This window comes from Abramis brama, assembly GCF_963993115.1.
Source record: "Abramis brama genome assembly, chromosome: 15".
Taxonomy (NCBI): Eukaryota; Metazoa; Chordata; class Actinopteri; order Cypriniformes; family Leuciscidae; genus Abramis; species Abramis brama.
The window spans coordinates 21,488,296-21,516,295 of record NC_139977.1 but is presented as its reverse complement, the minus strand read 5'-3'; the positions used below and the strand labels follow the sequence as shown (position 1 = coordinate 21,516,295).

The window sequence follows — 28,000 nt, the reverse complement described above, 5'->3', positions numbered from 1 at the left end:
AAACTACAAAAACATTTTAACTTCTGTCTTTATTGAAAAATAGAATTAGGTTAATTGTGATTCATCTCATTTAGTGCTGGAATGGATACGTCACGGAGACTTACTTCAGAATGGTGTCAGAGTTTGCTGTAGAAATAAAAAAAAAGAGAGAATTTAGGATTTCTGCCAGTTTTATGAAGGTAAATTTAAGACGTTTTCCAAGACCTTTTTAAGACCAACTTAAAGAAAATTTAAGTTGAATTAAATATAATGAGTTGCATTAGCAACATTTCAGATTTTGAAAATTAAACATCAGACAGATATCCACTTAAAAAAAAAAAGTAGCTTGAATACCTTTACTCACAACCACTAAAATATGGACATAACATTTACTGTATCTTCTTTTCCAATGCAATTGTCTAAAGATTATTAAATCAAGATACATTTACTGGAGATACAAAATGATCAGAAAAGTCTACTTCATTCAAAGAACAGAAAATAAGAGACAGAAATAAGTTAACACCCTGTATTACTACTAAACATGTCATTAAGTTATGCCACACACACATACACAGAACTTTGATAACTTTCTCTAAATCATCAACCAAGTTGAAATCCATCCCCTGAAATTCTTTTCCATGAATAACATTTCTTTGCATTTGTTTCATTGAATATTTTGGTAAAGAATTCTAAAGAATCTAAAGCAACCTTCAGTCCCAAAGTTAAATATCAAATAATGTGCTGCATCATGAGATGCTGTTAATGTATTGCAAAATAAAAAAAGGGAAGTTTTTTTTTCATCAAACATACTGCATCATCCCTCTACATGGATTTGGTTAGTGTAAAATGTCCACATTGAAACACCAAGGTCTGAAATTAACTGACGGGGCAGGGTTCAAATACGACCCAAAAAATGACTATTATTACATATATTTTGTCATATTTTATTCTTGTTATATTGTAGAATAATTAATTTAATATTTTATATATAGATGGATAGATAGATATACACACACAACTATTTACAGCTGGTTACAGACCTTCAGAAAGCTGTTTGTAAATGCGCTCTCGCTCTTCCCTGAGTTTCTTCTCTTCCTCCTCAATCCTTCTTTCTTCAGCAGCAATGGGCTTCAGGTAATCTGGTGAGCAGATTGATTAAAAAACACCATAGAAAAACTATTTAATGAGGAAGAAAACAACTTTGAATATTTAAATACAAAACAAAAAACAATACCAAAAATGTATAAAGTAAACAAATGTTTAAAACAGATTAAAGTGCAAAAGAACTATAAAGAACAATAGGTAACACCAAGGGCGTAGATTTGGTTTGAACATTGGGGGGGTTGAAGTTTGGGTATCTCCCCCACAACCCCCCACACACCACACACAAATTACCCCCCTGGGTAACACTTTACAATAAGGTCTCTAACATTATCGAACAATGAGCAATAGCTACATTTGTTACAGTAGTTATAATTCTTTGTTAGTGTTAGTTAATAAAAATACAACTGTTCACTGTTAGTTAGTTTTAGCTCAATTCCATATTATTTATCTGTTAATAAATAATATCAACAGATACGACTTTGATTTTAATAATAATATTTTAGTAAATGTTTAAATTAACATTAACTAAGATTAATAAATGCTTTAGAAGTATTGTTCATTGTTAGTTCAAGTTAACTAATGAATCAACTAATGTTAACTAATAGAACCTTTTTTTATATTTTTTATTTGCAGATTTATATTTCAATAAAAAATACAAACACTTAAATTATCTTATTGTAAAGTGTTATTGAACAATAATAAAGAATCAAATCATTTTCAATATCTATAAATTTTTACCGGTTGATGGAAAAGTATTCCCTAAAATGCACTCAAACAATCGTAACAATTAGTAATAAGAAATTATTCATGGTATTTTGAAGTGCCCAAGATTACAATATCGTGCATTTTCATTATAATGATATATCGTCCCGTACATCGGCACATACCATATATAAAAACTTACCATATCTCTGCTTCCCATAAAGTAATCCAATTAGCAAGGCTGACCATCTTGCGGTCTGAAATCAGAAAGAAGACTGCTGGTTTGTTTACTGGTAAGCTTGTCAAGGACTTTAAAGGCCACTGTGATATTTTATAAATCTATTCTTTACTGAATACTACGAAAATTGAACATACAGTATGAGGAAATACAGTTTTAATGCATTCAAACCATAGTCTATTTATGGGTACAAAAACATTCAGCAATGTCCTCTGGTGTGACATGCTATAATCAATATAGCCAACTATTTTAAACAAAATATTTTCAAATATAAAATACTGTTTTTATATAAGAAGTATGCATTATGACTGACCTCATCAGTGACTACAGGGGATGGATGTTACGTTATATTTTTGTAAATTCACCTCACCACAGGGGCATATACAACTTTCAATTCCCATTATTCATTCTATTTAACGTTAAACATTTGACAAGTTCATTCGCCGGTATATTTGCAACACGTCGTGGTAATCTTCAACTTAAGTTCACATGCCTGACCTTGCAGTGCTGAGGATAGGCAGCTAGGCTAACACGATTAGCTCATTCACCAGCTAACGTACGTTACAGTTGCTATGGGTTTGACCAATAAATTGTATGCTAAGCTAACAAATAGCAAGCTAATTCGCTAATGAATGAAGGTCGCTGATAAATAAATAAAAACTAATAAGAATGAAACATGTTAATGAATATAAAGAAGGGTTGAGGCCGGGTCATAGTCTGAATAGAGCCTGTACCTTGATAAGCGGGGAGACCTGTACGGGAGGAACCATGTCTGAATGGGTCTCTTCAGACGCAGGAGAGGAAGTCAGTGGCAGTGTGTGTGTCACTGTGTGTGCTCGGCTCTGCTCTGGATGATTTATGATTCTCCCTACTGCCAGTAGGCTACACTGTACACATGTCCATTAACTTTTGTGACTTTTCTTTCCTCCAGAATTTAAATAACCTTTTTAGCAGGTCACTTAAATATTCATGTAGTAAGTATGACAATTGAGTTTGTAAATTATAAATATTGTATCATACAGGCTCTCAATTAAAATAGGGTATTTATTTATTAATAATTATTATTAAATTATTATTAATTGTTATTCAATATATTTGATAACGATTTTAGCAGTTCACTTAAATGGCCCTACATTGTTATGAATAATTTTTTTTTTGAAGTAAAATCCATATAGTCTCTCATTGGGTATTTATTTATTTATTTATTTATTTATTTATTTTTATTCATTTTATAATTTGTTTAGTAGGCTATTGTGTATTATTATTATTATTCACCATTTTAACATCCTTTTTAGCAAGTTAAATGAGATAAATAGGACTAAGTATAAATATTCCATACATCTCTCAATTAATATGGGGCATTTATTTATTTAGTATTAGTAGTAGCAGTATAATATTTAGAATGTTATTTACATTTTTTTAGAAAGTTTTATGTCAACTGCCCATTGTCATTAATACAAATTGTACAATCTGTATATGTATAAATCCTGTAAGAAAAAAAAAAAAAAAATCAACCTTGACAAGACAGGTCATGGTTATTCTATAAAGATGAATTCCTTCCTAAGGCTGTCAGTCTCCAAGTGATGATACGTTTGTTTGTTTAGATTCAACTTGTTCCCTACTTTTGAAACTATTTCAGGCGGTGACGTCATCCGGGGCGCTGCCAACGCATGGTGTCAGTTTCAGAATCCGGCAGGATTAGAAAGCTTGTTAGAATCCTCGTAAATTCAATTTAAACACTACTGACATAATATGAAGTAAGTTATGACTCAAACAGAAAACATTGAACTATTTATTAGAGTAACCCTGATTAGCCAGAATCATTAATATAATATAAAAGGAAAACCTTATATCATCCTCTTGCATTAACCTCTTCCCTTAATAGAAAGTTATGCAGACCCATTGGAGTGCCATGAGTAGTCACTGTAAATAGAACAACGATGCACTTCTCTGGTATTTAACAGATGGATCACAAAAATACAGCCGACTTGTTTTGGAACATGACTGCAAGTGCTCAGTCATAGCAACTCTTCGACAGGCTGACACATTGCAGTGCTAATATCAGAGCGTTACTGGAATGTTCTGAGGCAGCATATAAAAGCATCGAGTCTTGTTCATTGGGAAAGAAGCACAGACGAAGTCGACCAGCTCAACACAGCACCGAAAATCCACCAAAGATGCTTTGCCCAAGCACATTTCAGCCTCATCTCAGCCCATTCATGGACTTCCACTGGCCAGTGCGCAGCCTGTGGCCGGAGACAAGACCTCTGTTCTTTCAGATTGAGAAAGAAATGATGAGACACATGCAGGAGATGAGGCATAACCTGGAGTTCATGGAACGCCTGCACCAAAGGATTTTTGACGAGATTGACCATGTCCCACCCATGACCACTTTCAGACCCATCTCATTCCAGATCGGAAAGGAAGGAAGCCACTATGCACTGACACTAGATACGAAGGATTTCTCTCCGGAGGAGCTGTCCGTCAAACAAGTGGGCAGGAAGTTGCGGGTGAGCGGAAAGACGGAGAAGAAGCAAGATGACGGGAAAGGATCGTACTCGTACAGAAGCCAAGAATTTAGGCAGGAGTTTGACCTTCCAGAAGGTGTGAGTCCTGAAATGGTGACCTGTTCTTTAAATAATGGCCAGCTACAGATACAAGCACCCAAAGAGCCTAATGCTGTGAGCAACGAGAGAGTGATTCCCATTACATACACTCCTGCTGTGAAGAGTCCTGCTCCTCAGAGCCCTCAGCCTGAGAACCCGGCAGTTGAGGCAGAGTCTACGGAGAACTGAGCTTAGCCTCCACAACACAACTAATGACTCTGTGGGACACCCATATAAAGCTCGAACTTAAACAAGCTGTAAAAGATCTTTATTGATGCTACACATTTTGTAGAAGTGTATTAACATTTTGTTCATTGCAGAAGTCTAACACTTCAATTCAGTAATATATTTGTTTTTGTTATATTGCAAAGAGATGTTTTTGTCAAAAAGATTATTAAGTGTACATCCAATAAACTAAAAACTAATCTGGTCCTGGGGCACCACCAAGTTTATGTAACTTGCAAGATTTACACAAAGAATTATTAAATTAATAAATGTATTAAGTTGTACTTATTTATTTCATACATTTTGCTTCCATTTGTGTTATTACAATCTTCATACGAATCTCTGCATGGATTAGGCTAAATAATTAAGAATTTCTTAAGGATTGTTGCATCTCACAAATTCACAAAAACGTTTTTTTTTCTAGGGGTGAAATAGCAATGATCAGTATTTAGCTCTTTAATTTGGATCTCATCCACTTAAAGCTTTTACCAAACATTCTTAAAATATACTTAATTCATATAGGCCTAGGCCTACTTTGCTTTGCTCAACTGTCTCTTCACTGTAAAAAAATTATATGATACTGTAAGTTATGACAACATGTTTTTATTGATTTAGCTCATCACATCAACTTTCTTTTTTAATTTATACAAACTCAACACTTTTTTTTTAAATGTCAGTTTAATGTAATTTAAGTTGAAAATGACTTAAACATCCAAGTTCATTGTACTTTGTACTTTTTTTTTACAGTGTACTTTGCATTGTCGGTCATCCACAAATCAGATATTTTTGAAAACTTAAAAAAAATAGTTTGTGTTAAAAAAAAGCTATGGTTTTAATTTTTGAGTCACAACAATCATGCATAAAATAATAAGAATTGTTCCATGCATCTCACAAATTCAGTTTTAGAGTTTCTAGAGTTTTCTAGGGTTGAAAAAACATAAGCAAATATCAACATTTAGTTCTCTCATATGAATCCCACAAATTTAGAGACTTCCCAGTACAGACGGAATAAAAACATTTGACTTCCCCCACTTGAAGTAAAGCGTACTAATAACTCCAACCCTCTAGGTGGCAGTACTGCTATTACAAAACATACTCCAGTCGAGATTTTAGTTTGAGAGACGAATTTCCTTCCGTCTGTTCACCCGCCACAAACAAGCAAATTAATCGGGCTAGCTAGGATACTTTTTAAACCTGCATTATTGTATGTAATGAGGTAGTACGCATATTTTGGGGAGTAAAGTGCCGAGAATCTTCCTTGAGCATGACGGCAGTAATTCACGAGTTACTGTCCTCCGTTATGGGGGTGTTAGTTGAAAGTGTCGTGTCGGAGTTGAGCAAATATCTCTCTGACTTCACGGCTGTCTTATCTGAAGAGTGGAAGCGCAACAAGGGGACTGCAGTGAACAAAAACAGACTTAAACAGGCGAATCAAGCCAAAACTGTAAGTTCTAGAGTAGAAAAGCGCATTAAGTGTCCATTCCTGTTCACAACACGCTTCTAAATGTTGCCTGGCTGTTGTTTACATTGTACTTGCAACTGGCATATGAAGAGTGCACAGAGTAACGAATATATTAAGTCCATATTGAATGTAATTATTTTATAAACATAATAAACCTGTTAAACTTGCAACCTCCATCTGTTTCCCAGTAAGCTGTAGTTGATTAAATGGCGTGTTTTTGTAACATGCTGTCTTAAATTCCTGCTTGTTTTAAAAGACAATTAATACTGATTCTTACAGAAGAATGCCCCACATTGGAAATTAACCAGAGATGATTACGTTAGACACAATTCTAAATTGTTTTTGATATATGACAGTCATATGAAAATATATGAACAAATGCATTATGTAAAGAAACCATACTACTGTGTTCTGACAGAAGGATAAGTTGATTTTTTTAAAATATACCGCAAATATACACTTAAACAGCTGTACCTACTTAATGTCAACATGCCAGATATATTTGAAAAATTATATACTGAAAAATCCGTGACCTAGTCATATGTGCTCGGCAAGGTTTTAATTTGTGTGTCAAAAATCATGACAGTCGTCACCTTCATCACACAAGTTGTAAAGAAATTGTTTGGTGTTTTTACATGATTTTCCTCCTGATCATAGGCAGCTAGCAACAACAGAAAAACACAATCAATACTGCATTAATAGATAATAGAAAATGATTTGTCACCAGCGCAAGGCGACGTGATGACAAATTGACAATTTAATAGATAGTGCAGAAAACATCATGTCTCATTCATTCAAATGAATGCTAGAGTTGGTGATTTATATAATATGCAACATTGCTTTTTGTGTCTGTCGGTGTTCACTCATATTGAGTGATTGGAAATTCATGTGTTTTGAGGTCAATGGAGCAGGATATTTACACTCAAACAGGTGAATACCTCGGAACATGTTTGTCCTTTGGGCATCTTGTTCTAGTCAGAATGCATTGAAAACAAAAGAAAACATTGCAGTTCTTTAGGGATCCAAAAAAAAGATGAAAACCCAGAGTCAAATATTTTGTGCATGGAAAGTAATTATTGTAAGACAGTATAACAAAAATCATTTATTTTAATCAAACCCTGCTTTTTGACATGCAGCAAATTGTAAAAGGTGCTTGCAAATGACTAAATCTCAAATTATCTCTTTGTCTTTCTTTTTCTTTATTTATATAGCACTTTCAACGCAACTCCAGGTTGACACAAAATGCTGTGCGATACAACTAAAAATCTGATATCTTTGTATTTCAGAAGGAGTTTGCTGCATTCATGGAGCTGTTGAGTAAAGCCACAATAGAGACAATGGTGAAACTGATTCATGATCGCATCTCAGCTCAAGTATTGGAAGCTACGGCAAAGTCTCAGCTGTCAAAACAAGACAAACTAAATGGTATGTCTTTATTCTTAAAGTCACAATGAAATCAATACCGACGTTTCTTATTTTTTATGGAATATTGCAGTGTTTATTATAAATTAGTTATCTGTGTACATCATAATTTTTTTTATTTCATGTGCCCTCGTAATCTTTAATCAAAATAACTTCCCCTCCTTATTGCATAGACATCTTTTCTCTTTACTGATGACATTTTTACTAGCATGAGGGCAGGACAACCTGTCACTCGCATGAAATCACAGCAATAGTGAACCACAATGATCCAACGGTCCAATCAATTCCAGATGGACAATACCATGTCTCGCCCTACATTTTTTCTTGTTTGTTTAACTCGCATACTTTACAATAGGAAATGTATTCTTATTGTATTCTCACAGAGGGTCAAGCAGCCACACCTGAGCCTGAAAATAATGTGCTTCTTGGTCCTGAAAAGAACAAGGATTATGAATTGGAATCAGAACATCAGGAAAACTCTGGACAAGCAGCAAATAATCAGTACCAACAGCTGCCATCTGCACCCACCGACATTCTGGCAGGCAATGTGGGTTTGAGTGAAAGCCAACCTTCCACAAGCACAAATATAGCTGCAGAGGTGAGACGGGAGCCTTTCATTTGCGAGTCCTGTGGAGTATCTTTCAAAGACTTGGCCTTGTTGAACATTCACAATGCTTTACACAAAGAAAGACCTTTCAATTGTTTGACATGTGGGAATACTTTCAAAATGATGAAATGCTTGATGAAACACCAGCGATTTCACACGACTCCAGAAGTGAGCATTGAGTTCGAAGCCACTCTGCACGAAGAAGAATTCATTGTGCAGCTCGAAACCTGTGATGCTGTCAATACATCCCTGGAAACACTAGAGGTCACCACTCAAGGTAAGACATGATTCGGCCAGCAGCCATATCACCCTGTAGCCCAAGACTGGTTGCCCACTGAAGCTAAGCAGGGCTGAGCCTGGTCAGTACCTGGATGGGAGACCTCCTGGGAAAAACCAGGTTGCTGCTGGAAGAGGTGTTAGTGAGGCCAGCAGGGGGCGCTCACCCTGTGGTCTGTGTGGGTCCTAACGCCCCAGTATAGTGACGGGGACACTATACTGTCAAAGAGCACCGTCCTTCGGATGAGACGTTAAACCGAGGTCCTGACTCTCTGTGGTCATTAAAAATCCCAGGATGGCCTTCGAAAAAGAGTAGGGGTGTAACCCTGACCAAATTTGCCCCTTGGCCTCTGTCCATCATGGCCTCCTAATCATCCCCATATACTGATTGGCTTCATCACTGTCTCCTCTCCACCAGTAAGCTGGTGTGTGTTGGGCGTTCTGGCGCAATATGGCTGCCGTCGCATCATCCATATTATTATGATTTCAAATGTTGTGCTTAAAGGGTTAGTTCACCCCAAAAAAAAGATTCTGTCAGTAATTACTCACCCTCATGTTGTTCCAACCCCGTAAGACTTTCGTTCATCTTCGGAACACAAATTAAGATATTTTTGATGAAAACTCAGAGCTGTCTCACTCCTCCATAGGCTGCTATGTAATTTCATTTGCCAGCCCAGAAAGTTAGTAAAGACATCGTTAAAATAGTCTAAGTGGCTACAGTGGCTCAACCTTAAGTTTATCAAGCGACAAGAATACTTTTTGTGCGCAAATATAACAACTTTATTCAACAGTCTCTTCTCTTCCATGTCATTCTCCTACGCTGTTGACGTTCTACGTCAGAACGTAGGCTCACTATTGGCCAGCATAACACGCATGACCAGCGTTGGCCAATAATGAGCCTACGTTCTGACATAGAACCCAGAAGCGCTGCACTGTTTACACTGTCAACAGCGTAGGAGAATAAATAATAAATTTGGGGTCGGTATGTTTTTGAAAGTAGTCTCTTATGCTCACCAAGGCTGCTTTTATTCGATCAAAAAGTACAGTAATATTGTGAAATATTATGATTTAATATTTTTTATATACATTTTAAATTGTAATCTATTCCTGTAATGGCAAAGCTGAATTTTCTGCTGCAATTATTCCAGTCTTCAGTGTCACACGATCCTTAAAAAAACATGTTTTGATTTCAGGTTTACCAAACATTTCTTATTATTAATTTTGAAAATAATTGTGCTGCTTAATCCTTTGTGGAAACCGTGATAAAAGAAAAAATTCAGGATTTTTTGATAAATAGTAAGTTTAAAAGAACAACATTTATTTGAATAAAACCTTTTTGAATAAAATATATTAATTTACAAAATGTAGTGTGTGAATGCCGATTGGCTCTCTGCCTTTTATAAAGCGGCACCGAATGCCAATTCTTCTGAAACGTTCTTCTTCAGACCGTTGACTGCACACTGTCTGAACATTGAATATCTTCCTTGCCATAGAAAAGCATCTCTTCAGTGGACGGCTTCACAAGCTGCTATTGTGAACCCGCCACAGCAATACAAACAGCAATACAAACACCGTGTTTACACCGGACACAATGGTTATCGCCTCGCAACAGCTAAAAGCTGTCTACACTGTACGCGACAAAGCAACCGTTGCGAATCCATTTGTCCTTCATTTCAGAAGTAGCATGAGCGCTTGGAGTATGTCATAAATAAAATGGCGTGTCAGTTTACTGTCGGGGATTTGTTGTGGCATCGCACTGCGTCCAGTGTAAACAGAATCACTGATTATGAGTTCTTTAGTCACGCCAGGTATAGACACGGTGAAAATGAAGCCATTGCAGGTTTTCAATTTCAATTAAAATGAAATTTTTCCAAATTTTATGTGGGGTGGGGGTGCCAGATTTTTTTTCAAGGTTTAAGGGGGCGTGACTAAAGTTTAAAATCAACAGCTTTAATGAGTTAAAATTTACTGAACGCACCCTAATGACCAATATTTCCATATAAAAGACAATGTAGAAAAATGTTGATCTTTTCCAGTTTGTTTCTCTTAAACATACTCTGTGTTCTTCTCCTTACAGAAATTCTACAAAATAACTTGGACAACGAAGACTTATCTTGTGCTGTCTTGGAAAGCAGTCAGTATGCAACCGAATCGCTTGTGCAAGGTTTGAATATTACCATTGAAAATCCAGTCGTTCAGCCTAACGCCACACCTAACACAGAAATGATAAAGCAATCAAATGATGGTTTGTTCCGTTGCAAAACTTGCGGGAAGTGTTTTGAACTGAGGTGGAAGTTCATTAACCACGTTCGGGCTCACGTGAAACACTACAAATGTTCGCATTGCGATAAGCGCTTTACTATGAGAAGCTGCCTCATCAGACACGCGGCGATGCACACTGGAGCTCAGCTATTCAAATGTGATATATGTTCCAAGTCTTTTGTATTTCAGGCTTCCCTGGAAAAGCACAAGCGCCTTCACACGGCAGAAAAGACGGTTACTTGCCCACACTGCCAGAAAGTTTTTCCTGGCAAGCGTTCCTTCGGCAGACACAGATGCAGAGCAGTCGAAACGCTCTACAGCTGTCCCGTATGTGACAAGCAGTTCAAAATTAAACAAAACATGCTCGATCATCAAACACTGCACACCGGTGAGAAGCCCTACTGCTGCGAGATATGTGGCGCGTTTTATAGCTGTGAACGATATCTGAAAAATCACCAGAAGAGCCACATCGAGAAAACCTACGAGTATCCGTGCCAACTCTGCGACAAGCGGTTCAGTGCTCGCAAACACTTGCAGGCGCATATGCTCGTGCACACGAGGGAAAAGCGATACGCATGTGACGTATGCGACAAGAAGTTCGCCACCTCTGGAAACCTCAACAGACACAAATCTGGTCACACGGGAGTGAAGCTGTACGGTTGTCCGATATGTTTGAAAAGGTACACCACAGCGTACGCTCTGAAGATGCACATGCACAAACACACTTCAAGCAAACCGTTCCTTTGCGACGTTTGCGGTAAGGGATTTACCAGTTCGGACTACATGAAAAGGCACAAGCGAATCATTCACGCGGGAAGGAGAGATTGTGTGTGTTCGATCTGTAATAAGGCCTTCATATTCCCCAGTTCTCTTAATCAGCACATGCTTGTACACACAGGAGAGAAGCATCATGAGCGCCTGGTCAGTCCTCTGCTGAAGAAGTTTAGTTGCGAACATTGTCAAAAGAAGTTCTACTCACAAGCCGCCCTTACGGTACACCAAAGGGTTCACACGAAGGAAAAGCCGTATAGTTGTGAGGTTTGTGGAAAGAGGTTTGGGTATTCGAGCAGTATTCAGATGCACATGAGAATCCATACAGGAGAGAGACCTTTCGGTTGTGATGTTTGTGGTAAGACGTTCAATCAGGCTGTGCATCTGAGGACCCATCAGCGAGTGCACACCGGTCTAAAGTCATTCAGTTGTGAGAGCTGTGGGAAAAAGTTTGTGGATCATAGAAATCTTAAGCAACATAAATGTAAATATACCATGTAAATTCTTCAATTTTTGCTAGACCAAAGGTTACACTGAATTAAACATTGCATCTCATGTTCAGGGCTGTTTGAAATAGTTTATGTAATGCATATCATTATTATGTCCATAGCTAATGATCTGTAGGGTCTTGATTGGCAAGCTGAATTAAACAAAATTGTGTAAGCCTCTGTATTTTTTAATTGTGTAAACAATTATATTTTCAAAACAGGACTGGGAATCAATACTGGTGTGTGTTGGCAATAAAAACATCATGAAGAACCATCTCTGTCTTCTTAACATTAAATGTATTATGAAATAATTTTATTTGATTAAATATAAAGTTGATTAGTAAATGTCATGTCTGAATACAGTGTTTGCTAATCTATTCCTCTAAAATACCTTACCCTGGTCGATTTTTAGATCTAAGATATCCCACAATCCGGTGCGTTGCACAGATGGAGTGGTTAATGTAAGTTTAACAGTGTACATTTTATTTATCTTTTTTAAACATTTTATTTATACTGGGAACTTATTTTATCAGCAGTCATTCCCTTAGTTATCTCAATTTCGCTTGATCTGATTTATTGCACAACGTTTTGTTATTGTTGTAACTTTGTGTATGGGACAGCTATAAAATGTACAGCTATGAGGAAATGCACAAATAGAAATTGTACCAATTTTATATTGGAATGACAATATATTTGTTTTTATTCTAAAACTTATAATTTCACATTTCCAGTCACAAAGAAACTGGTATTTTATACAATATAGCAAATAATAATTTGAATGCGTAGTCAATATTAATGAGGGCGTTCTGAAAACTAAGTGGACTTCCGGGGCGGAGACTAATTGTTTTTATATTAACCTGATTTCAATTTCATGAACGTCACTTCTGACGGTTAAATTAGTTGGTGTTCACCGACTAGAGATCAATCAATGGGCTCTGTTTAAAGTCTCTATTTTCTCTTTGGGAAATAAACCAGAACTTTTTTGATCCTTCTTTGATATCTAGTCGGTTGTTTTCTTAATAATAATCGAAAAAGATGAAGGAGTTAACGTTAGTGGAGGAGATGCCTAATGAGGGGTATGGATGTGCCGTTGCGAATCGTTTCGGCCAGCTGCTGGACGATGAATCCGACCCTTTCGACATCTTATTCGCGGCAGGTGTAGGGAAAAAGCAGAAGAAGAAGAAAGAGGAGCAAAAGAAAACTTCAACCACGACTAAAGCTGGAAAGAAGGAGTCTCAAAGGGACAGGACAATCGTTCTTCCAGCAGTTGGCGGTGGACAAGGTAACTTGGGTGAAGGACGGGGTAATTTTACTCGACGCAACATGTCTTTCTGTTTAATAAAGTTATAGATTAATTTAATAAACCACTAGAAGAATCTGAACGTGGTGTGCGCTAGTTGCTTGAGTTTTAGGCATTTCAAGTGTTCATATGTTTGTGGCATATGTTTTGTCCAAATTTCTAGGCCAAGTCCGCCTTGCTCGTGGAGAGGTTGAGGAGCGAATAGAGAGACGCGTGACTTTTGAGCGCAAATTCAACGATGACGACACCCCCCTCAGTTTCTCTGTTGAGAGGTAAAGCTCTTACTTTGCTACTATTTCGGAATTATTTTGCGTGCCACTCAATCTATCTTCGTCTGTGTGTAGGCCTGTGGATGTGCTGGACAGGCCTGTCAGAGGAAGAGGTACTGGACGTGGACGAGGAGCCCGAGGCCCAGGATATCCAAGATCCAATGATGGATTTGACCAGAGAGGAAAGAGGGAGTTCGAACGACACAGTGGCAGTGACCGAACGTGAGCAGTGATTCTTTATGGTCTTTTAAATGTCCGTTTTAAAAAAAGGTAATGTGGTGGTTGGCATCTGGTTTCGATTTAGGACCTTTGGGATAGTTCCACCAAAATGAAAATTCTGACATTTTCTCACCCTCAAGTTGTTCCAAACCTGTGTGAATTTCTTTGTACTGCTACACACAAAATAATGGTTAACCAAACAGTTGATGGACTCCACCCCATTGACTTCCATAGTTATGGAAGTCAATGACTTCTGTCAAGTGTTTGGTTACCAACATTTTTCAAAATATCATCTTTTGTGTTCAGAACGAAGAAATTCATACAGGTTTGGAACAACTTGAGGGTGAGGAAATAATGTCAACTAAAATTTTTGGGTGAACTATCCCTTTAATCCCATATCACTTAATTAAAATTATCGAGATATAAACTTGTCCTTTATCACTGAAGCATTGTTTCATATTCCAATAAATTAGATACAAATATTATAATATGTAACAATATATTCTGATATTATATATGTTCGACATTAATAAATTCATATCAATCTCTTGGTTCTATTATGTGATGGGTGACGTGCAATTATATGGTCAATTGATTTCTACCTTTATTACCATTTAAGAACTTATCAGTGACCCATTATTTTTATTTATTTTTTTGTTAAATAACTATTTGGAACCTGCTGGTTTAAAGAATTTGGGAACTAATGTCTGAAAACTAAAAGGGTTCATATGATGCTTCATTATTTGTTTAAAAGCTTTAAAGGGATACTCCACCGTCTTTTCATATTAAACTATGTTATTCCCTTAACTAAGACGAGTTGATGCATACCTCTCTCGTCTCAGTGCGTGCACTCAATCGCTCTGGCGCGCGGCGAAACTTTGTTCACTCAGTTCATTCAATACGGGCCAAGCAGAGAAGCTACCAAACACCTCCACGTGTTCCCTATTTAAACACAGTTACTCGCGTAGTGTAACTCGACCTAGGACGGTGACACAAAACAAAACGTTGCGCTTTTCTAAGCGTGTAAAATGGATAACTATATTGAATGGCGGAATACCATAGCAAGCGCTTGTAAGCACTTCGTCTTGGCGGAGTAATATCTTCACCAGAGGGAGCGGGGGCCGGTGAGAGGATTTTTCACGAGTGAAGATATTACTCCGCCAAGTCGAAGTGCTCATAAGCACTTGCTATGGTATTCCGCCATACAATATAGTTATCCATTTTACACGCTTAGAAAAGCACAACGTTTTGTTTTGTGTCACCGTCCTAGGTCGAGTTACACTACGCGAGTAACTGTGTTTAAATAGGGAACACGTGGAGGTGTTTGGTAGCTTCTCTGCTTGGCCCATATTGAATGAACTGAGTGAACAAAGTTTCGCCGCGCGCCAGAGCGATTGAGTGCACGCACTGAGACGAGAGAGGTATGTATCAACTCGTCTTAGTTAAGGGAATAACATAGTTTAATATGAAAAGACGGTGGAGTATCCCTTTAATTTAAAAAAAAAAAATTGTCACATACTGTTCATTATTGCGGCTCCTTTATTCTGTCTGAAACTGCTGAATTCTACAAAGCCCCTCCTTCCCTAAAGCTCCGAATGCTCTGATTGGCTAAACGCCTCAAGCTTGTCTGAAATGTAACGCCCTGTACCATAATTGTGAGCTTCAGCTTTAAGCAGTTGTAAACATCGCAGGGCTCGCAAAATCGCTAGCCCGATGTCCCAGGGCTATTGTGTGTTCCAGTCGGGCTACCAAAATGCATAACCGGCCTGCCCGACGGGCTATCTGAAATGGTGTTCTCTTCAGTCTTTTTATAATCAGATTCAGCGCGTTCATCTTCAATCCGCAGCGGTGCCGAGCAGAGTGCACGTCAGAAACAGAGGACTGTGTGTGTGTTCATCTGAGCCTCATTGGTCTGTCACTGCTCGTCAGTGTCAGAATATTTGAGATGACCAATCAAATCAAAGTAGGCGAAATTTATGTTCACAAAAGCTGCTTAGCGCGAATTTGAGCAGAGCGACTGACACTTCAGTTTAGTTTTTAGTTGATCAAGTGCGAGATGAGATGAGTTTATGCTAAACTAAACATTTCATATTTGACAGTTTTTTTCAGGTCATCAATGTTAAATTAATGACTAAAATCAGGCAAATGAATGTACTTTTGTCTAATTTCGCCATTTTGAACTGAAAATAGACCTATGTAACGTGACTCATGTAATGTAGTAATTAGTTTACTGTCATTGTGAGGGGGCAAGAAACATTAACAAAGCAGTTTTCATCATGTTAGGCACAAGATTAATAATGAATGTGAATTAATGTAGTACAAATTGTAGCCTTCAGTAAATTAAAAAAGTTCAGCTTTAGGAGGGGAAGAGACAGGGCAAGAAGAGGAGACTGAGAGAAAAAGAAAGCGTGATGGATAAGCAGTGAGAGCAGGTATTGACAAATAATCTACTGCCCGCTGACATGGTTTTAAAGCTATTTCTCCCCCTACCCCCCCCCCCCCCCCCCCCCCAACAACCTTAAATTTAGGACCTCTTTGATTATAAAGCCCTGTCTATGGCCATGTATAGGAATAAGATCAGTAATGAATGTGTACATATTGGAATGAATTTAATAAACTTAGTTAGGCTACCTAGCTTTCCTAGTAGCTTTAAGTAAATGAACGCATATGAGAAAAGTTGACCCTATGTTTACTTACTTCACTGACAGACAAAAATGAAAAGCCTATATCAGTCAAAGCTCAGCTTTAGGAGGGGAAGAGACGGAGCAAGAGAAAAACAGAAAAAGAGTGTGATGCTGATGAGGAGAGAAATAATCGGCTGCGTGACATGGTTTTAAAGCTATTGTTATCCAATTTTTTTTGGCCTTCAAAACATCTTAAAATGCACATGTAGATCAAAGAAATCAAAATTTTCTCGGGGGTGCCCCCGAACCACCCTAACTAGCCTACCTCACATTCGGGACCTCAGTGATAAAACCCTGCCATCTGCATGTTAATGAAACTAGTTAATAGTGAATTTGCTTTGAAAGTTTTTGACTCCTAACCAATTTTCTATTGGTTTCTATTGGGCAGTAAAATTCATTTCGGGCTACCAAAATCTGAAGGGCTACCAGCTTCTTTTTTTTATTTTTTTATTTTTTTTTTAAATTTTGCGAGCCCTGCATCGTTAATAATGTTGTTGGTTTTACCGTATCAGTTTGAGCCCAAGTGTATTTTCTAAAAATGTGGATCAAGTTGAACGATTGGAAGGAACTTTGCGAGCACAACTTGAGCAGAAAGTTTCACATTGGTAAGTGCTTTGTATTTAGCCAGCATTGTGCTTTCCCAGGTTCATGAAGAGGTCCTTTGTAAAATGCGCTGTGCACAAGAAAACATTTGGGTTGTACTGCTAAAAAACAGCTTTATAAATAAATATTTACATCAGATTCCTAATTTCATCTGTTTTTGGAAGGCCAAACAAAGTTTTTTCTCATCCAAGCACGAGATGTCTCCGTGACGTAACACTGCAATTCACTGAAGCCTTGTCTTCTCTCTTCATAATGCTCATATTTCACATTGTGACCGACATTTGAGGAAGTAATATCTGGGCTTGGATCAAGGTGTTTAGAGCGGTGTTCTCTGTTAGAATAAATCCCTTTGTGGGAGCTTTGTAACTTTGCGGATCTCATACACACAATATTGGATACATTACACTAAAGGAAAACATTAAAAAGCATCAAATGACCCCTTTTAAAACCTTTGTGTGCAATGTCTTCTGGTAAATGAGACATTACTTGAAATTAGGAGTGTCCGTTCGGAAGAGAAGCGCAGTGGCAGTGGATCTCGCAACTGGGGCTCTATGAGAGACCAAATGAGGTGACTTCACATTTTATATAGTTATATATTATGTCCAATTGGAATATTTTTCTCAATTTGCTGAGAAAATGATTGTCATCTTCCTTCTGTCCTGTAGTGAAATTGAAGAGGGGTCACCTAGTGAGGAGGTTGTTGAAACCGAGGAGACCCAAGAGGTAGTTGCAACTGATGGAGAAAACAGGTCTGTTTCGCACAGCTGCAGGAAATATCTTGTAGTTGTAACACAATACTTGGTACTATTATGTGCTGGCTTTATGAACGTATGCTTCAAGTCATAATGGATGTTAATGTGTGATTGCTCGTCTTACAGACCATCTGAGACTGAGGAAGTGATTGAGGTTGCCATAGAGATGACACTGGATGAGTGGAAAGCCCTACAAGAGCAAAGTAGGCCCAAGGTAGAGCTGAATATTCGTAAGGCAGACACCCCTGTCCCGTCCAAGGCCGTGGTTATCCATAAGTCCAAACTCCTTCAGGTATGGAGTCTCATTCTTGGCTCAGAGTTTGTTGGGTGCAGTTTTGCTCTTGTAATTGCAGGTCTTTCTTTTTAGAAACTTGATAATGGCATTGATGAAGAGGATGTGGTTTTCCGTCGCCCGGCCAACGACATTACCTGTCAACTGGAGATCAACTTTGGCAGCCTGGCTCGGCCCTCTCGTGGTGGGAGAGGCGGACGAGGTGGAGGTGGTCGTGGCCGTGGGGCTCCCTCCATGCCATCCCAAAGATCTCCACAAAAACTTGAATTTGTAAGTTAGTTGTATTGGTTGCATCAAAATGTGCTCATGCCCCTGACAACATAGTCCTGTGAAATAGAGCTTTAATTCTCTGCCCGAGCCCGGACTCGGGCCGATATTTCCCGCCACTGTCCTCGGGCCGGGTCGGGCCCTTGATAAAGCACGTCACGTGTCATGCGCAGCGTCTAGTCCACTCGCACTCGCAGTCTCGCACGCGTGACGCATCACACCTGCTGTGCGTGCTGTAGGCTATTCTGTTGCTATTCTAAGTGCGACATGGATCTTGAAGAAGCAAAGAAAAAAATTAAAACAGGAGAATTAACTTTGAGCAAGTTTGGAGGAAAATCGGAGGTATGGACACATTTTAAACTAGTCGTGGGGAGTGACAACATAATGTGTTGGCTTTGTCTCGTGCATTAAATGCGCACCTATGACAGCAAACAAAAAAACAAAAAAAACGGGGACTTCCACGATGAACAGACAAGCAGTCTTGCCATGACAGAAATTATTATAGTAGTCAGCCTCAGGCCTCAATATCCGCTTTTGTTACTTTGTTTTCCGATCCATTCAACTATTTCTGAATAAACAAACAACGCAGTTTGCATGCTTCTTCCTTGTCGCATTAGGTCTATTCATTAAGATAATAATTAATGAATGCACGCACAATTATGAACTTGATAAATGTTACAGATATGTTTTACTACAAACAAATGCCTTTCAACTTACATGTGCAAAATTCAGAATTAAATGAATGTGCTGCAATTTGTACAAAAAGAGTCTGTAGTACGTGTTTTAGCCATTAAATAAGCACATAGTTTCAAGTTTAAGTTTTGTTTTGAAGAAAGCTTTTCTTTAAAGTGAATTTCGTTTAGTATAAATTGTGTCTTAATTTTAATACATTTTCCATCAACCAATTGCCTGGTTTTAATACATAAAAAGCAATATAGCAGATATTATAATCATGACATGAAGTCGCCGGCGCGCCACGGTCACACCATTTGAAACTCGTAAAACACGCTGTCACCGAATTTACAAATGCACATCTTGCTTGTTGCTCACACATATTATGTTGAAATAACAATATGTTGAAGTAACATTATTAATAATAATGAATATTTAAGAATATTTGATTGAATGCTGAATGTTGTGCTTGTTCAATTTAATAAAATTAAAACTTTAATTGTGATAATTAAATAATTAAATTATTGAATATTGCGTGGCCAATTTTTGCTCATTTATTAATAGTATTTATAATATATATATAACTGCGCAGCTCCCTCCTGTAGCCTAAATGAGCACAGCAGCACCTGCTTAAAAAAAATTCTGGCACCGCCCCTGGTTATAACGGCCCACATATTAAAAATGGTCGGGTTTAAATCGGGCTCATAATTACAGTGAACGTGTCGGGTCGGGCCGGGCTCGGACACAACGGGCTCGGGTTGGGTCGGGCTTGGTTTTTTTTTTTTTTTTTTTGGGCCTGATTTAAGCTCTACTGTGAAATGTAAGACTTGCAAGCCAGTTTGGTGTTCATGCTGTGTGAGTGCCATTGGTGGTTTTGGGCTAATTCATGTTTTGGTATTTCCTAAGGCTCCAAACCCAGATGATCCAGAAGATTTCCCTGCACTGGCCTAGTGCTGCTCCAGAGGAAGAGAGTGAAGAACAAACTGTTCTACAACCCATGTTGGTAACACTGAAATGAGCAATGTGCACTTAAAAGATCAAAAATAAAGAATCCACGAAGTTGGTTATTTGCATTTACTGTAATTGTCATCTTGTTAATCATTCTTTAACTTTTGCACTTGATTGGATTTAATATTGAGGCTGGAGTAGTGGTTTGTTCAAAAATAAAGCATGCTATTAAAGGCATTCATCTGCGCTGAGTGAGCACTTTATTGCCCAAATGTTAAGTATTTGATCATAAATCATAATGTGGAAGGGTTAGTTCACCCAAAATTTAATTCACTCACCCTCATGATGTTCCAAAACTATAAGAATTTGTTCTTCTGAACACAAATGAAGTGGGGTTTTTTTTTAAATGATATCTGAGTGATTTCTGTCTCTTTATTAACAGTTCACACAACAACCACTTTGATGCTTCAAAGTTCATAAAGAAATCGTATAAATAATCCATATGAATTGAATGGTTTAGTCAATCTTCTGAAGCGACACGATCTCTTATACGCTAAACTAATTTAATTTATGCCTTTATTCTCATATAAACATTCATCAAGGAATACATCTGATATGGAAAACAGAAGCTCAAGCTTGCTTGACGTGCGAGAACCACTGAGGTTCATTCTCGTGTTACGCATCACGCTTGAGCTCCTGCAAGAACCAGTGAGGTTTGTTCTCGCGTGTAAAGCAGGTTCGGTTATGCTTCTGTTTGATCAATGTTTAAATGTGAATAAAGGCTCAATTCAATCTGTTCATTGTATAAAGTGATCTTGTCTCTGAAAAATTGATTAAACTGCTCAATTCATATGGATAGTTTTACTATCTCTATGAACTTTTTGAAGCATCAAAGTGGTAGTTGTGTAGACTGTCAATGGAGGGACAGAAATCGCTCTTTAAAATGCATCTTCATTTGTGTTCCGAAGAACATTGTTTTGAACAATGTTGAACTGAAATGTAATTTTCTGTTTGAATTAGGAAAGCTTATGCAGTGTATACCATTCAGGAAGTTGAGCTTGAGCAACAATTCGTTGTATTAGACTAAAGGTTTATGTAAAGACTGGAGTAATGGCAGCTGAAAATTCATAATATTTTAAAGTTATTTTTATTTATATATATATATAAATAGTTTTTCCTTGTGCTATATTTTTCATCACATAAATGCAGCTTGCTGAGCATAAGACACTTTCAGGAAAAAAACAAAACTTCTGAACATTAGTGTGTAAACGATAGATATGAAGAGGAAGGTCAAGATCAGTTTGAGTTTAAAGTGTTTATCTCCGGTTTAAGCAGCACTGATGGATCAAGGAGATGGGTAGAGATATTTTTAAAAACTGGTAACTTTTACTGCAGTCCAAATAAACCATTTGATCTCAGCCTCTTTTCAGTACAGTTCTTTACTATACCACCAGGAGGCATAACACCCCAGAGAATAAGATAAATCTGACCCTTGTGCTCCTGCGGCCATTGTAGGGTGTCCATTGTACTTCTACGCTATTTCCCTTGTGCTGTGGTGAAAAACTGGGTCACTGATCTGATACTGTCACCCACTGCTTGAAAAATGATTAAAAAAAGTTCTGATGTCAGGAAATACTGCTTGCTGTGTGTGTGTGTGTGTGTGTGTGTAGACAAGTTTCCTCTAAGCTCACAGTGCTTTGGCTGGTGATGGAATGTCACTGCTAGTCATATAGTGAAAGGAAATTAAATTTACAATGGGCTGTTTCCTCCAACTCACCGTGTATCACTATACATTTTGGCAGTTTGCTAGACATACTGCCAATCTTGCTGGAAAGAACCAGGGAGCTCTGTCCTGCAGGCCTGGCAGCAGTGAACTCTGGAATCTGATTCCTCTGAGGAAATGGACAGTGAGAGAAACACTCATCTGCTGAATTCACTTTTTTCAGCTCCGCTGTCCCTCTTGATTGCTCTGACACTCTTATCTTTGAGCTATAAGAGTCTTGTCTTAGTGTTGTCATATGATACACACTGTTTTAGTCTTTGAAGAGAGTCTGTTGTTTTTTTAGGGGGATTGAGCCAGATTCCCGTGGCTGCGTTAACACTGAGATGATTGTAAATGTTAGGCTTAAATGTTCTTTCTGCATTCTCAGGGCTGTTTTTTCTGTGGATATGTGTTGAGCTGGTGAAACGCACACATGCATGAGCTCATTGTAGCTGACAGAGTGAATCCAGATGGATAAAGCAGAGTGATACTGGAAGGATGTGTGTACAATATTTTCTGCACCCAAGTCCAAAGTTTTCTTTGTCTTGGCATCTTGTGTTTTCCCATCAGCCCTTTTCCTTACTCTTTCCCTCTGTATTTAAGTGGCTATTGGGGAGATCATGAACTGTGTGACTATAATTAACTGTCAACTGTTTTGAATTAATATAGATCCACTGGGGCGTAGAAACAAATGGTGATTGATCGTTGGCCTCGGGACCCAAAGAGTGATTGATTCAGTGTGGTGTTGAATTTGGTGTAACCCCAAAAAAGCATTTGTACCTTTGTCGTTTATTTTTCCAGAACAAATGTTAGGCTAAATCTTAAACAATTGAGATCTTGTTTTCCTTGAATCACGGTCTTTTGCTTAGTGTTGCTACAGATGCAGTGAAGCGGTCGGTCCTATAAGCAACGTGAGATGATCTGAACTAAGCTGACATTAAAAGTCTTGGACCTGCTTGTATTTCATCCGTGTTGGATTTGTTCATGTTATCCTCCTGGGACCCCCCCAAAAAAAAACATTTGGAAATTTTTTTTTCATGACATTTATAGTGTTTGGAGAAATAAATTCTCTGTAAAGAATTCAGGACTTGGGTACTAAGAAAATAAAGGTAAGAGACTAATATAAATTCTTAGGTTTTGTGCTCATTTCCTTCACAGTCCTCTGCACTGATTATATATAGCTGACATATGTTTATATTTTATATCTGTGTATGTACACTAGTGTACATATTAATTAGCAGTGTTTAATCTAAATGAGTAATTATTTTTCCAGCACTTTGGCACAGAAATTCAAACTTCCACTAAACATTTGCACATAGTTTCTCAACCATGTTATGAAAGATATTACAGAATGATTTAATATAACATTTACGTCCTGATTTCTTTACACAGTTTTAAAAACATGGATGAAAATAAGCATTTCCAACCGTATATAGAGTACATTTTTATTGTTTCGCGTTTGCATTACAAAAATAGTGTTGAAGTTTCTTATAGTTGCTAGTTAAGTCATACTTGTAAAATCGTAAAAAACGATTTGAAAATCAATCAAATGCAAAATGATGTTCCTGTAGTTTGCATTTGATTAATTTTCAAATAGTTTTTTTATAATAGTCACATTGCAGGATCCTGGTAGGACATGAATTGTAATGAGCTAGTAGAGAGAGATCATACACGGTATGGATGAAGGCAAATTTTGGTGCAGGTTTATATATATTTATTAAAAAAAATTCTCCTGTGGTGTCTCAAGGTCGTGCTCCATGGTAAATAGGTGTAGAGCTCAAAGAGACAAACCCAACATATTGATTAGGGCTTTAAGGCTAGAGCCGTTTGAAACCTTGAATCCAGAAGACCACGTACTTGTCGACTAAGAAAATGGAGTCTGATAAACCACATGCTACTTTAGGGACTCAATTACATTCATCTCACACAAAGAAATTCTACTTCACAGAACAATTGTTTACAACAAGACAAACTGCACAAGACTCTGTTTGCTCTGATTTAATTTGCATACTGCAATATGCACATATTTGAACTATTTTTATACACATTTGATGTGCGTGTTTTCAAACAGGCCGGACATATCAAAGTCTTAACCCATATCTATTAATAATAAGCAGCTAATCAATCAGGACTTTGGAGACACAGGCTGCTTTTACCCTGCAGGGAGAGAGGAGGCCAATCAGCAGTGCCCATGTTCATTATTAATTCAGTAGCTATGGGACCTCTTAGCTCTCTACCCCACTGAGTATAGAGAGCTCTGTGTCAGCACAAAGTGTATCCATCACAATTCAGCCTTCTTGGTATTGATTAGGTCTACTATGTTAAATGTATTCAAGCAACAAGTAATATTAGTCATCACTATGGATAATTAACATGCATGAGATGTTATATGTAAGGAATAATTGACGACAGGCCGTTGAATTATTAGAAAAATAATGCACACCCGAGGTGGTAATGCGGTCACGACGCGAAGCGGAGTGGCCGTTATACCTCGGGTGTGCATTATTTTTCTAATAATTCAACGACCTGAAGTCAATTATTCCGCTTATACTACAGTTACCACACCTCGAAACATTGTTCAGATTATGTATTTCAAGACGTTTGTAAAGTTTTTGTCATTAAAACGCTCTTGTATGTAGGACTAATTTCTTACGCATCTAATCCAATGCCTCCGTTGCTAATTCCAAAACGTCATTTTAGAGTTAGTAACGAAGGTTTGAGCCACTGATAGCAGACTAATGCTGGGGACACACGACTAGCTGACACAATCTCAGACTGTTTTCATCGCAGTATATTTTAAACACCGACTTTGATCACAGACTGAACGCGCTGAACAAGCGTTTGGGCATGATCAGTCATCAAATTACATTCATAACCGGCCTTAAAGTGTGTCCTCGGCTCGGCTTTATGCAGTTATTAGAGAGAGATGTTGCAATAATGAGACAGAAAAGCATGTGCGTCAATAGCCTATTATTATTTATTTATTAATTCAATTCGTTTTAATTAATTCGTTCATTCTTTTTTTTTCTATTATTGACAGATGATAGTAGACTAGCCAAATAAATGGGGGAAAAAAGCCTTTTAACAAGTAAGGCCTATCAATAATTATTTATTTGTTATATTATCTGCAATAAAAATCCGTGCTGCAGGACTATCCATTTATTTACCCTATATTCAGTTTAATTTTCTATTGATTATAGATAGAAATATAGGCTTTATTTATTAAAATTAAACTGCATGTTTCCATTGATTGTGAAGCTAGACATTGAAAATTGCAGATCAAGCGCATGGGGCTAAATGTTTTTTCTTGTTATGAATTGTATCCTATTTTCCGTTATTACAGTTGACTACGCGAAGTGATATGGAACTGTAATGCGGTCAAGACCTGCCTGGAACTACTTTAGCCGTGCGTTTCCCTGAAAATAATGCACACCTTAGAACGTTCGTCAACCAATCAGATTCAAGCATTCAACGACCCTGTAGTATAAATAGAATTATAGGCATTGCAAATTCTGTTTAAGATGCAGTGCTGTCTTTTTTATGTATGTGGATAAGTATCAAGAGTTAAATGGCGAAATCACAGGCAGTGGTAAAACTAGTGGTTGAATCAGCTGTCATCTTCAAGCAAACTTATTTATAAGAACAAGAAGTGAAGTGCACGTGAAGGCCAAGTATGGTAACTCATACTCGGAATTTGTCCTCTGCATTTAATCCTTCCAAGTTAGTGCACACACATTAGGAGCAGTGAGTAGTGAACATACAGACACACAGCAAACCACAGACATATATTTTTTATAAAATATAAAATCAAGATGTTTATGACAGCAAGAGTAAATTTTGAAAGCCTGCATCAGTGGTAGGGATTTTTCATAGACTTTTTCTGCCAGTTACATTGTTACAAATTACTGTTTTTATGAGTGGGTCATTAAATCATTAATTCAAAAGATTTTTTCAAAACATGGATTCGTTCAGAAATAAAACAAGTGACTTGCGTCACTTCGCATACTATCCGTCCTAAATAGTATTCGAAAATACAATTAGTACATCCCAAATCGTAGTATGTTGAAATGAGTGTTCCAAAGATACCCGGATGGTCTACTATTTCCGGCCAGAATCCGAAGTGCAGATCAATGCGCACTCTAACGGCTAATATTGCCCTCAACCCATCGCGCGTTGGACGAGGATTCGGATAGAACTACAAACACGAGTGAAAAAGCGTAAAAAAACAAAAACACTACAGACATGGAGGACGCGCGAGTCCGGCAGTAATGTAGAGAAGTTTAGATAAAGGGGTTTGAGTGATTAATTATCAGTATCTAACCTGACGATTTTTATTATGAAAATTTATTTATTCAATGTTGTCTGCATTATATTGCATCTGCAGCAGAACTTTTGTAAAGATATGTTTAGCCATTAACTTTTAAATGCATCATTATATTGCAATTGCAAACACATGAGAGTCTCCGTATGAAAGACCCACAACTGGCAGATGAACTTGCAACTACATTTCTCTCCGAAACGGTAAGAAATTAAATTAGATTGAATGGAGGATTTTAACTGTAACAAAATTATTTACAGGGCAGTTTATGGTGACAGGATGCACGTAGTAGTATGTCCCAAAGCTTGCCTGCTCTTTTTTTAAGTATGTACTTTTTCTTCACAAAAAGAGTACATACTTTTAGGGTGTAGTATAAGTAGGTGAATTGGGAAGCAGCAACTGTCTTTATGAGTGAGTCGTTGAATAGTTCATTCAACCGATTTGTTCGAAACACCGATTTATATAGGAACAAACTAAGTGAATTGTTGAATCATTCATTCAAACGTTTCATTCAAAACACTGATTCGAACAGAAACAAAACACAGCTTACTGTGTGTTTCTCTGAGACATTTTGTTTTAAACTAATACTGTGTTTACGGTATATGTTCACGTCCTCAGACTGGGAATTATGTTTTTCTATGGCCCAAATGAATTTGCAATGGTCACATGGTACAAGCAGGGGCTCTCAGAAAATTCCCAATTTACAAGCTGTAATTACGAGTTCTACGATGACGTGAACGCATTTTACAGGTTGGAATCTCGTAATTACGATATGGCATGAACGCATCTTTCAGCCATCCATTTGATACGCATCCATTGGAGCAAAAACAAAAAAAATCACTAATATTGTGTCTAAAAAGTAAGTTACTCAATATTCATTTTGTTTATTGACTTCTTGTATTAAAGCAAAATTACGCTGTTTTCCGAATATCAGCAAGGCTGTAACCAACAACACTGTTCTTCCTTGTGTGATATGGCTTAAATATTAAAGTCTTTTGTAATATACATTTTTTTTTTTTTGTAATAATGTGATTACTATGAGGGCCAAAATGAATAGCTTATATTGTTGTTTTTACACCATATTCACCTGAAGTGTCTTCCCGATGAGCGAAAATACTAGAATTTCTAGTTTTAAGATACAAATGTGACTAAAGTTCCTGCTCCGGTTTCCATTGTTGCATTTAAACGTGAAATATTTTAAAACTTTTTTTTCTTTATGGTTCTTTATCATTTCAGTGTCATTGTGATGAAAATGACTAACCATGTTTAAAACATCTTCAGAGATGACTAATGAAAATATTAATATTCCAGCACCAGAGTTTGACAGCCAGCTCAGGACTTTGCAATGTTTGAATTACTTATTCTTTTTCATTAAAACACAAGCAGGTCACTGGAGATCTTCTGTATTCCATTCGGTTTTTGTCTTTTTAGGGCACAGACAGTGTGTGGTCTGACCTACCCTGACCCAACCATGTCATCTAGCCTATTGAATGTGGATAAATGCCCTCAGGTGATTCTCTTTTAGTCAACTGCTGATCTCCCTGTGGTGTGATACAACATGGCCCTGACAGGTTATGGAAGTGCAGTCCAAACACAGCACTGTAGAGCTGTTTAATTAGTTCACACTCTCCATGGTAGGCACCCAGAAGGCCCTCCTGTACACTTACTTTATCTTAATGTGTTTAACGTTAGAAATAACCCAGGGCACATTTATCACCAGGGACCGACCTCCTTGGTTCCTTCGAGAGTCGAGGCCGTACAGGCGATGTTGT

At 37.6% G+C, this 28,000-nt stretch overlaps 5 protein-coding genes across 6 annotated transcripts in view; 3 read left to right on the top strand and 2 right to left on the bottom strand.

Annotated features, from left to right (window-relative positions):
- Positions 1 to 28,000, bottom strand: part of rbp4l (retinol binding protein 4, like) — an 85,549-nt gene that overhangs the window by 18,334 nt on the left and 39,215 nt on the right. The window lies entirely within an intron of this gene.
- On the bottom strand, positions 11 to 2,875 carry atp5mea (ATP synthase membrane subunit ea). Its single transcript, XM_084136401.1, has 4 exons — positions 2,758 to 2,875; positions 1,988 to 2,042; positions 1,020 to 1,118; positions 11 to 126 (listed from the first exon to the last, which is right to left on the bottom strand). The coding sequence occupies exons 1-4, from the start codon at positions 2,791 to 2,793 to the stop codon at positions 101 to 103; spliced, it is 216 nt and encodes a 71-aa protein (XP_083992527.1). The 5' UTR covers positions 2,794 to 2,875; the 3' UTR covers positions 11 to 100.
- Positions 3,968 to 5,116, top strand: hspb9l (heat shock protein, alpha-crystallin-related, b9-like). The gene has a single exon (XM_084136108.1). It carries the CDS (start codon positions 4,201 to 4,203, stop codon positions 4,816 to 4,818), a length of 618 nt encoding a protein of 205 aa, XP_083992234.1. The 5' UTR covers positions 3,968 to 4,200; the 3' UTR covers positions 4,819 to 5,116.
- Positions 5,949 to 12,413, top strand: LOC311098198 (uncharacterized protein). Of its 2 annotated transcripts, none has more exons than XM_084138282.1 (4): positions 5,949 to 6,298; positions 7,603 to 7,741; positions 8,122 to 8,622; positions 10,699 to 12,413. In XM_084138282.1, the coding sequence occupies exons 1-4, from the start codon at positions 6,119 to 6,121 to the stop codon at positions 12,153 to 12,155; spliced, it is 2,277 nt and encodes a 758-aa protein (XP_083994408.1). In that variant the 5' UTR covers positions 5,949 to 6,118; the 3' UTR covers positions 12,156 to 12,413. The 2 variants fall into 2 exon arrangements, with proteins under 2 accessions (XP_083994408.1, XP_083994409.1); XM_084138283.1 differs by having other exon boundaries at positions 5,981 to 6,298; positions 7,606 to 7,741.
- Positions 13,020 to 20,394, top strand: LOC311098199 (intracellular hyaluronan-binding protein 4). Its single transcript, XM_084138284.1, has 8 exons — positions 13,020 to 13,424; positions 13,606 to 13,714; positions 13,787 to 13,933; positions 17,714 to 17,785; positions 17,883 to 17,966; positions 18,096 to 18,261; positions 18,337 to 18,531; positions 20,107 to 20,394. The coding sequence occupies exons 1-8, from the start codon at positions 13,178 to 13,180 to the stop codon at positions 20,149 to 20,151; spliced, it is 1,065 nt and encodes a 354-aa protein (XP_083994410.1). The 5' UTR covers positions 13,020 to 13,177; the 3' UTR covers positions 20,152 to 20,394.